The sequence below is a fragment of the Stegostoma tigrinum genome, chromosome 5 (genome assembly GCF_030684315.1).
Source record: "Stegostoma tigrinum isolate sSteTig4 chromosome 5, sSteTig4.hap1, whole genome shotgun sequence".
Taxonomy (NCBI): domain Eukaryota; kingdom Metazoa; phylum Chordata; class Chondrichthyes; order Orectolobiformes; family Stegostomatidae; genus Stegostoma; species Stegostoma tigrinum.
The window spans coordinates 112,159,268-112,170,110 of NC_081358.1; the positions used below are offsets into that span (position 1 = coordinate 112,159,268).

General features: G+C 38.3%; 1 protein-coding gene across 1 annotated transcript; it reads right to left on the minus strand.

Moving 5' to 3' along the window:
• Positions 1-1,733: 1,733 nt before the first annotated feature.
• On the minus strand, positions 1,734-9,394 carry LOC125451939 (prostate stem cell antigen-like). Its single transcript, XM_048529703.2, has 3 exons — positions 9,279-9,394; positions 6,327-6,452; positions 1,734-3,176 (listed from the first exon to the last, which is right to left on the minus strand). The coding sequence occupies exons 1-3, from the start codon at positions 9,328-9,330 to the stop codon at positions 2,968-2,970; spliced, it is 387 nt and encodes a 128-aa protein (XP_048385660.1). The 5' UTR covers positions 9,331-9,394; the 3' UTR covers positions 1,734-2,967.
• Positions 9,395-10,843: the final 1,449 nt, after the last annotated feature.

The following is a 10,843-nucleotide window of genomic DNA, read 5'->3' on the forward strand; positions in this document are numbered from 1 at the left end:
AGGAGTTTAAAACCAGAGACAGACTGTATCTCCAATAGCACAAAACGTGGTCTGAATATTGCACTGACATTTCAGCTTCTGTTTGTGTGCTCAAATACTGGAGTGAGGCTTGAGCCTTGATCCCTTTGACACAAGCAGCATGGGTGTTAATGTGTCACAGTTAACACACACAAGTGGTGGATGAAACAGAAAATTGTGGGTGGGAGGGGCTGATATGCCATTTTGGGAGTGTCTTTTCCTCTGATCCAGGAGTCCTGCATTCAAATCTCACTTGCTCCGTGTGCACATCATAACATCTCATTGATTGGAAAATATCTAGAACAGAGATGGGTTAAGGTCTTTTGTGGTGCAGTGGTAGTGTCCCTACCTTGAGCCAGAGGGCTTGGGTTCAAGTCCCACCTGCTTTAGATGTGTATAATAACCATTCCTGAACCAGTTCATTACAAAATATCTGGACAGAGATGACGTGACACGATCTTCCTTCAAAAGGTAGGTCACTAATTCCCCACTCCAAACTTCCAATCTCACAAGATTGCACACATGGCCATTGTGGTAGAGAGTTCAGACCATGTTTATAAGACTGCCCTTTTCTACTATTTTCATAAGTGCTTCAAAAAGATTTAATTAGATTTGTGAGACCTCCTTCTATTGAAGCCTTATTTATGCCTAATGTTTCTTTCTCTCCATAAATAATCATGAATTGCACTCAAGAGTCATAAAGCACAGAAACAGACCATTTGGTCAACTTGTCCATGCTAAACAGATATCCCAATTGCCAGCATTTGGCCCATATCCCTCTAAGCCCTTCCTATTCATATACCCTTCCAGATGCCTTGTAAATATTGTCTCTAAAGCTTAAATCTTACAGTCCTGATGTCGTTCTTGTAAATCTTTTTTGTACACTCTCAAGTTTAACAACATCCTTCTTACAGCAGGGCAACCAGAATTGTACGCAGTATTCCAAAAGTTGCCTCACCAATAACCTGTACAGTCGCAACAGGCTACCCCAACTCCTATACTCAAAGTCATAACCAATAATGCAAGTGTGCCAAATGTCTTCTTCACCACCTTGTCTACCAGTGACTCCATCTTGGAAGAATTATGCACCTGCACCCCCAATGTCTCTTTGTTTGGCAACATTTCCCAGGTCCTAACTATTAACCATACAAGTCCTGCCCTGGTTTGCCTTAACAAAATGCAACACTTCAAATTTATCTAAATTAAACTCCATCATTTCTTAGTAATTTCTCCTTTTAAGGATATCAAGCTAATGGACTTACATTTATCTGGGTCCTCTCATCAATGATTTTATTGATAGAAAGGAATTAGCCCCCTTCCAGACTACAGGAATTCTTCTGGAGGTTAATGAACAGTATAACAAAAAAGGGCCCTCAGGTGGATACCATCTGGACTGGTTGCTCTATCTGTTATCAAGTTCTTAATCTTCGGTAAAATTACACGTGATGAGATGTGTATCAAATTTAACATTACTACTTATTATTAATTCTATTCAATTCCAATTGTCAAGCATCATCTTCAGGAGTGAAGACCACTGAAAGGTGTTCATCCAATATTTTCACCATAGCTCATGAGTAGCCTTTGTGACCTATACATGAACTATCTGGTTTGTCAGCTTTCTTCACCTTGGGAAACATCATGTGCCGTTTATGCAGGCAATGACCTGAAGGAACCTTTGCTTCTTTCAAATGCTGCAGTAAAGAAACCACTCAAAGTTCATGTTATATATTTATTCATTAATGCCACAATAAAAATAACAACTTGTATTGATGTATCACTTAACAAAATGCATCACAAGACTGTTATCAAGCAAAATATGAAACCAAGGCATATGAAGGGACATTGGGAAAGATAATCAAAAACTCGAAGGAATGCCTTACAAAAGAAACAAATGGAAAGATTTAGCAAGGGAATGCCAGTGCTTAGGTCTTGGCAGCTTAAGGTACAACTGTCAATCATGGAATAATTCAATTTGGGGAAAATGAAGCAATGTAGAGATCTCACAGAACTATAACTTTAGAGAAGGCTGCAGAGGTAGGGATGGGCAAGACCTTTACGTCACCATTACCAATTCTATCTCACATCATAACAATTGCAAATTATATTGACAATTATCGTAAAATTACTCAAATAGATTCTTCACAAACATGAATCCACTTACAGTTCTAATGAAGAATTACATAAATGCATGACAGAGATGTGTTTTGTTTTACCTTACAATTGAATGCAATAGTAACAAGAGGACCACTAACTGTGCCAATGATTCGTAGGATTCCTACAGTGAGGAGCAGGTCATTTGGCTCATCACGTCCACACTGACTGTCCAAAGAGCATGCACCCAGACCCAGCCCCTACCTATCCCTGCAATCCCACATTTCCCATGGCCAATCCACCTAACCTGCATAGCTCTGGACTATGGGAGGAAACCCACACAGACAAGGCAAGAATGTGCAAACTCCAGACAGACAGTCACCCAAAGGTGGAATTGAACGAAGGTCCTTGGATTGAGCCACTGTGCTGCCTTGTCTTATTGTTGTACAACTACTTACAGCAAATGTGTCTCTATGTGGTTTTAATGGAGGCCACTTCAATATCACCACTTTAACCCTATGGAACAGTTGCAAACGGTGTTATATTGGCCATGATCACAGGTCACATTGCTCATGAAGACACTAAGTGTTCACTATACTTCAGTTTGTTTAATTTATATTGTTAATCTGGTTTGCCTTATCTTTTGAGTGACAAGATAGTAAGTATCTGGTAGCATTTGATTGCATTTTGATCATATGGGATCACTGTAGTAAGTCATGGCATGAATACAGAGACATAAACTTCAACATGAATTAGCTAACTTTTGGTAATGGACTGTAACTCTAGGTAAAATTGGTAATATGGTTTGTGATTAGACCTGCGCAAGCAGAAGCGGCATTCTACACGTTAAAGCCCAAACTAATTTATCAGCTTGAGAATCATGTAAAGGAGACTTGCAGAAGCTATAAGCATCAATTTGTTTACATGGAAAGTAAGTGAACCATTCACATTGCATAAGTCCGTCTCACAGCAGTTATTGCCAGCACTGATGACTATGACACTGATGGTTCCAGTACACTTTGAACTTTCAATGCAGCCTTTTGTCAAAGTAGTTATTTGTTGTCCAACTAGAATGATGAAGGCAAAGATAATTTAAGCTCATTAATTTTCAAGCATCTGTTGTGCTAATATTTTAATCAGTCTTGTACATTTACTGAGTGCTCTTGTGTGATTTGCAGGAATGAATCCCCAAAAACACCAGCAGGAAACCTGTGATGCTTACAAATTGTTAGTGATCTTAGCCTTGCCATTGGGAGAATAATTAAGATCCTGCTGGCTGTACTGCTACAGTGATAGACATGGCTGCTTTCTCATGTTGGTAGCCAATGGAAAGCCATAATTAGCAAAGGCACATGAGCAGGTTATTTGGTTCACCTTCCTTCTATCTGTCAAGAAGACACTGATAGAGACAACAAGGTGTAGAGCTGGATGTACACAGCAGGCCAGGCAGCATCAGAGGAGCAGGAAACCAAATCGTCAGCTTTCCTGATCCTCTGATGCTGCCTGGTCCGCTGTGTTCATCCAGCTCTACACCTTGTTATCTCAGACACCAGCATCGGCAGTTCCTCTATCATTGATAGAGACAAAACTTTTTTTGATAGTATCTGTTGTAATGAAATCTAGTAACATATTCTTCTGATGTTCCTTGAATATTACATGTGTTTCCCAAAAGAAAAATTTCGGGATGGAAATTTATCTCATGCACTGCAGCAAACCAGTTTGAGATTGGCTGCCCATTCTACACAGTGATTGACATTCAGATCTGTTGCAACATATAGCATAATACATATAGCATAACAATGTAGCCAATCTCTCTCTCACACAAATCGTGGACCAAGAGTAGGCCATTTCGCTCCTTTAGCCTGTGCCACCATTTGATGATTTCATGTCTGAAATGATTGCTCAAATTCACTTTTTTGCCTGTCCAACCCCTTTGTGGATCAAATATATACCTAATTTACCACAGAAACTTCTAGTTCTTTTTGTATTTCTACCTAGCATAATTGCTTCCTTATTTTTTGTAATAAATCTTCACCGGTTTCTAAAAATTTGTACAATCTTCTGACCTACCACTAGTCCCCATGGTTGGCTTTTTCAATCAATTTCATAGTATCCTTAACTTCCTTAGTAAGCCACAGATACTGCATTCTTCTTCTAGTGTCATTTTCAGTGGAATATATATTTGTGGAACATCTCCTTAAATGTCCTACCATTTTAACTTTTATTCATTCTTCCTAATTTATCCCTAACTGCGCAGAAAATCAACCACATCGCTGTGGCTGTGGAGTCACATGTAGGCTAGACCAGGTAAGGATGGCAGATTTCCTTTCCTAAAGGACATTAATAAACTAGATGGGTTTTTACAATGTTCGCCATTAATTTAGCTTTTGTTCCATAATTTTAATTAATTCAAATGTCACCAATATCATGACTGAATTCAAAATCATGTCCTCAAAACATTAGTCTGGGCCTCTGGTTTAATAGTCCATTGGTATTATCACTACATCCTTTTTCTCTCAGTTCATTTTGGGTTACTCTGTCCTCATACTCTTTATTTAAATTTGAAACACCGTTCACCCTTCTCTCCCTCAAATAATACGCAGAATTCAGTCACAATGTAATCACTGCCACTTAGAAATTTCTTTACTTGCACACATCCAAGTCAAGAATCGCCTCCTCTCTAATTATCTCTAGGATATATTACTCTTAAGAACTTATCCAAAATCCCAAAACTCATCTTTCAGGCTCCTGTTGCTAATATGATTGTCTGATATATGCTCAGAATAAAATCACCCATGATTATTGCTGTAACTATCTTACAAATCCCCATTGTTTCTTTCTGAGCTCTGTCTTACAGTACACTGTTAAGAGACTTATGACCAAATGTGTGACTTCTTACTATTGCTATTTCTTGCCTCTATCCAAACTCTGGCATACTTTGAAGTTTATATACTTTGTCCCTTCCTGCCACTCTTTAATTAATACTAACCTGTTCTCTTGCCTGGACCGTGCCCTTTAACCTACCATACATTTTTTCATGCAACCCATTTCTCGGACTATTTAGTTTAAAGCCGTCTCTGCTGCCCCAGTTATACAATGCACCAGAACACTAGACTAGTACAGATTCAGGTGAAGACCGTCCCAAAAATAGTTTCCACTACCATCAGTACTGCTGTTAGTGTCTTATGAATTAAAAGTTGTTTCTCACACTAATCCTTGAGACATGTATTTAACTCTCTGCTTATTTTTATCCCAATTTATTTATGATTTACCTAATCATCCAGAGATTATCACACTTGACTTGGAGGGCTGTAAAGGCGGGTTGTTAAGATTTTTCATCAGTAAGGGAACCAAGGGTTATGGGGAAAAGGCAGGAAACTGGATCTGAGGGTTATCAGATGAGCCATGACCTCATTGAATGACCAAGCAGACTTGATGGGCTGAATGGTCTTTTACTGCTCTATTTCTTATGGTCTCGATGTTTGCTTTTAACTTAGTACCGAGTTGCTCATACTTCCTACGCAGAACCTCTTTTTCAGTTATATCCATGTCATTGGTGCCTATGTGGTTCACTAAGACTGGATTCTCCACATCATCATGAAGGATTCCTATAGCCTCAAGCAAACAACCTGAGACTTGGCAGCAGGTAGTAATATAGCTGTCTGGATCTTCACTCAGGCCTATGTCTATTCCCATTACCGTACTGTTTCCTAATACCATTACATTCTTATCTAACCCCTACTTGAATGATTACCATTTCTAAGATGCCATGGTCAATTTGTTCATTCATTTCAGATGACAGAATGTTGAACTTGTTATATGATTACAAGAGCCAAGACACCTACAATTCTATTTTCTTGATCTCCATACCTGCAACACTTGCCATCACACCCTCCTGCTCTGCCTGTTCTACACCTTGCCCCAAAACAAATTTCTCTTAATGTATTGCACAGTCAGCAGTGGATGTGGGTTGTTTTCCCTGCATACCATCGTTTCATGTTCCAGAAAGTTTTTCATTAACATCCCATTTCTGTTCTGCACTTCTGGATATTCCAACAAGAATGAAAAACTTTCTTTTTCTGTGTCACTGATTGATGCAACCATTTGAAGCCTCAATAAGGTACGACATTGATAACTGTCTAATTTAGTTTAACAATGGTGTTAAGAATGGATCTTAAATGGCAGCTTTTATATGATAGTTAGGAATGTAAACTTACATATAGTTGCGCTGACCTTGGATACCATACATCTGTCCTGATTACCTGTGCAGTTTACAGGTGGGTTCTGATTGCAGATTTTGTTGCTTTTTTCATTGCTGCAGCTGTAGCATTGCAAGGGGACAACTGCAAACAGAACAATCATAACAACCAGTTGGTTCAGTTTTATCCTTAGTAGTGAAGATACAAACTAAGAATGTGGTTATATTCTTCACATATCATATATTTTAAAGTTTTAAAGAATGTGGTTATATTCTTCACATATCATATATTTTAAAGTTTTAAAGAATGTGGTTATATTCTTCACATATCATATATTTTAAAGTTTTAAAGAATGTGGTTATATTCTTCACATATCATATATTTTAAAGTTTTAAAGAATGTGGTTATATTCTTCACATATCATATATTTTAAAGTTTTAAAGAATGTGGTTATATTCTTCACATATCATATATTTTAAAGTTTTAAAGAATGTGGTTATATTCTTCACATATCATATATTTTAAAGTTTTTGAGATCCACTTTCATTTTTTTTATTTATATTGACTGTCCTCCCAGTTGGATGATACGTCCATTATACACTCTGAGTACTTTACTTTCTTTGATAGCTGCCCTAAAGTTGTGTGAGAATTAAGAGAAGGTTGCTGGATGTTATGACTTCCCAGTACCTTTAGATTCCCAGATGTTAGAAATAATTACATAGGTTTACAAAGCTTAGATAGAGCTCTTCATCTTCAATCCATTTTGACCTGCTGTCCAGTGTTGTGTTGTACATGACGGTGCTGCTGTGAATGTACTCCCAGCGCCAGAACAGCTTCATGCATACAACTGGTTCCTGTCTAATTAGTTCTTAGGTGTTTAGATACAGCCAACTGAGCTAACTGATGCCCTTCTTGACAATATAACAATGTATAATACTCGTCTCAACACCTGAGAACAAAGGACAAAATCAGTCTGGTTTTGGAGTCTGGTCTATTGGCAACATTCTTCTGATAATAGTAGTATTGGCACCTGGCTTTTGTTTAGGACTGCCTACAAATTTTAGAATTTAGCATGTTAAATATAATGCACTATTCTTCATAATGTTTTCACGTAATCAATGCTTTTCAAGTATTTAAGTGAAAAATACGAGAGGTATGTTTTCAGCAGTACTCAAGGAACAATCTTCTGTGCATCTTTCCTGTGAAAATCTAAACTAAATAGAAAATCAACATTGAAAGTCTCTTAACAAAAAACTAGCACATCCGGATATGGTCACGAGGAGGGACAACTTTTAGAGAGAGCAGAAACTACCCTATCCACCAAATTGAGCTACAGACATATCAACAAAAACAAATGTATTTTGGGTTCATGCATAAAGGACAGTAGAACACATTTCCCCAAATTAAAGCAAAATACTGTGGATGCTGGAGATCTGAAATACAAACATAAAGTGCTGGATAAGCTTAGCAGGTCTGGCGACACCTGAGGAAAAAAAATATTTATGTGATGAAAGATGTGAGACATATAAGATTGATATTTCTAGCTTAGAGTAAATAAATGTAGCTATAAACACATTCTCAAAGCATGATGGGAAATGATGAAATATGTTTTCATTCCTGTGGGAACTTATCCAAGAATGGTGAGTAGTTAAACATAATGACCTTCATAAGGATGAAGAACGCCTTAAGGTGTCAAGGCTAACAGAGGATGTAGAGCTACAGGACAGGTGTAACTCCTTTTGTTAATAAGGATATGCGACATAAGTTCTAAGATAGTCAATGACAACTGAACTCCATAAAACTGAACTCCATGAACAGAATAGCCTGGAAAATACATGGGAATTAAACTGAATTGCCTTTCGAAAAGGGCATGGGGGTGTGCAATTGCCTCAAATATGTTCAGTATAATGAATGCAGCAACTTTCTGCATACATGCCTGGAAAGATACATAATTGCTGCATGCAGCCAGCGCTACCATATTATCCATTGGGCTGCACAGATCAGTGGGGAAACCGAAACTCTACCATCCTAGCATCAGGACCTGCACCTTTTAAAGCAGGGCACATGCAGGCATCTAGTCATGCAGGAAAGATGTCTTGTATCTGTGGTGAAGGAAGGACATCTTCTAGCCCCATGATAAAAAGACAGTGGGAACACTTAGCCTTGCAGGTGCAAGGAAAATCTCAACATTTAAGGACAGTGAATGCATCTTTAAGTGCCTTTTTCCCAACAATTTTACCACTAGTCTCAGCAGCCACTCAATTTCTATATACCATCACAACAGCTTACATCGTACCTTCAATCCTAAGAGCTTCACTGAAGCGTAACACTATACTGACCTCCAGAAGGATGTATTAAATTTGGAGGAGTTTCTTATAGAAGGTAAATTGAGGTAAAAAAAAATAGAGGTGTAGAGGAAGTATTCCAGAGTTTAGGGCCAAGTGAACTAAGTAAGCAGTCAATTGAAGCAGCAGAAATTAACTCAGAGGGTGCAGGTGAGCCTGGATGCGGTGGTATGTAGAAAATTGAATGGCCTGCTTTATGGGTATGCATCCTGCCCTTCTTGATTTTCCTCAGTATGTTGTGTCCAGACAATTCAGCGCCACAGCACGAAAATCTACCTCCCTGCCGCAAACTACCAGACACACCCACATATTACCTGATCTTCCATGCCACTGAGAAAGTTAAATTCAGTTACATTGACTTGTGCTAACAATTAATCACTCAGCTTTCCAACACAAGAGAAAACTTAAGTAAAAACAGAAATGCTGGAGAAAGCAGTTGGCTTCATCTATTTTCTTTCAGATCTACAGTATCTCCAGTCCTTTGCTTTTATTTCAAAGGAAACTTGTTAAATTGTCCTTTACACTAACGCAAAGCAAACTTGTAAAGCAATAGAAAGCTAATGTTTAAAATTTCTGAAATGAGAAGTACAACATTAAATTTAAGTCTGTATTTGTAAAAAAATACCTGAAGGAATAAAGAAGTAACTCATAAATAGCAGAAATAAAACAGTCTTCATCTTGATCCCAGTTTGAAGGAAGGAATGCTGTCAATTGTCCTTTATAAATGTAAGGGGAAATGTTGTTAGAAATTGTCGCTGTGTTTAGAAATACAATAACTTCTAGCTGAAATGTTAAGTACTAAATTCCTTAGATATAATTAACTGTATATCAAATTTCACACATATTATTCAAACGTGAATCAATTGAATATGAAAAGACTTTTTACATATCCTATCTTATTACTGTTATGTTGTCATTGCCTAGATATTAATTTGTACCTTTGCATAGTATTGATATTCTAAAATGTCACTTTGTGAACTTATGTTGTATTTTGAATTTTATAAATCTAGAGGACGGCATGTGTGTAAGTACACATTGCCTCTGCAACTCAAGACTACCTGAGTGAACTGTAACAGCCAGGGTCTTAACAAACATCAAGTTTGTCTCAAGAACAGGCTGGTGGAACAGTAGTAATGTCACTGGTTTAGAAATCCAGAACCTCAGGCTAATGTCCTGAAAACATGGATTCAAATTCCACTGTAGCAGGTGGTGAATTGGTATTCAAGAAAATCTGGAATTAGAAGCTATTCAAAGTGTGAGATTGTTGTAAAACCTCAAAAGGAAGGGAATTGTTTGGTCTACCTATGACTCCAGACCAATAAATGCTAAGCGAGCTGACAGTTAGTCCCCAAGTCTCTTTGGGCAAGTAAACTCTGTTTTTGGAAACAAGGTGAGGTGTGATTTTGTGTTTGTGAAATATTAACCAAGGTTTGTTACATTTATTCCATGTCTCAAAATATAGTCAGCAATCTGATGTGACGGAACAGCTCGGGAATCCTCCGGATAAAGGATATTTTCAGTTAATGGGTTCACTAATGTCCATTTGGGCCTTTACGGGTCCATTTGGGCCCTTGGTAAAAAGCATTCCGCTTTCAGATACAAGATAACAAAGTGTGAAGCTGGATGAACACAGCAGGCCAAGCAGCATCTCAGGAGCACAAAAGCTGACGTTTCGGGCCTAGACTCTTCATCAGCCCGAAATGTCAGCTTTTGTGTTCCTAAGATGCTGCTTGGCCTGCTGTGTTCATCCAGCTTCACACTTTATTATCTTGGATTCTCCAGCATCTGCAGTCCCCATTATCTCTGATCACAATTTTAACCCCACTTTTAGATACAATCAGGTTTGTCCAGATCAAACAAAGGTCTTTTCCAAAGTGCCTGAACTCAGCCTGTCTACAGGTCCACTTCTGAAAACACCTTCGGTTTTTAGAATCTTTTTGGTGTCCAGATGTGTAGATGAAGAATACCTGAGCTGTATTAGAGCCAGGCACCTTGAACTGACTGGCCTCCTTCTACAATGAAATAATTCTGCAACGCTGACATCCCATAAACAAATTTTGAAATAACTTTCCCATTGGCGCTCTGTGATCTCCGGCCACCCTGCAACTGCACCTTTTGGGGTGAAGTGCGTTTTGGTTTCCTGCAGCCAAAAGGTGGAGGCACTGTGAACGTATAGACTCTACATGCACA

Excerpts from the sequence above, each read along its gene's own strand:
- LOC125451939 (XM_048529703.2), bottom strand. The coding sequence starts at position 9,330 with ATGAAGACTGTTTTATTTCTGCTATTTATGAGTTACTTCTTTATTCCT. Across the intron at positions 6,453-9,278 it reads TTACTTCTTTATTCCTTCAG|TTGTCCCCTTGCAATGCTAC; the intron begins GTATTTTTTTAC and ends TTCTGTTTGCAG. Across the intron at positions 3,177-6,326 it reads CAAGGTCAGCGCAACTATAT|TTGGACAACAAATAACTACT; the intron begins GTAAGTTTACAT and ends TCATCATTCTAG.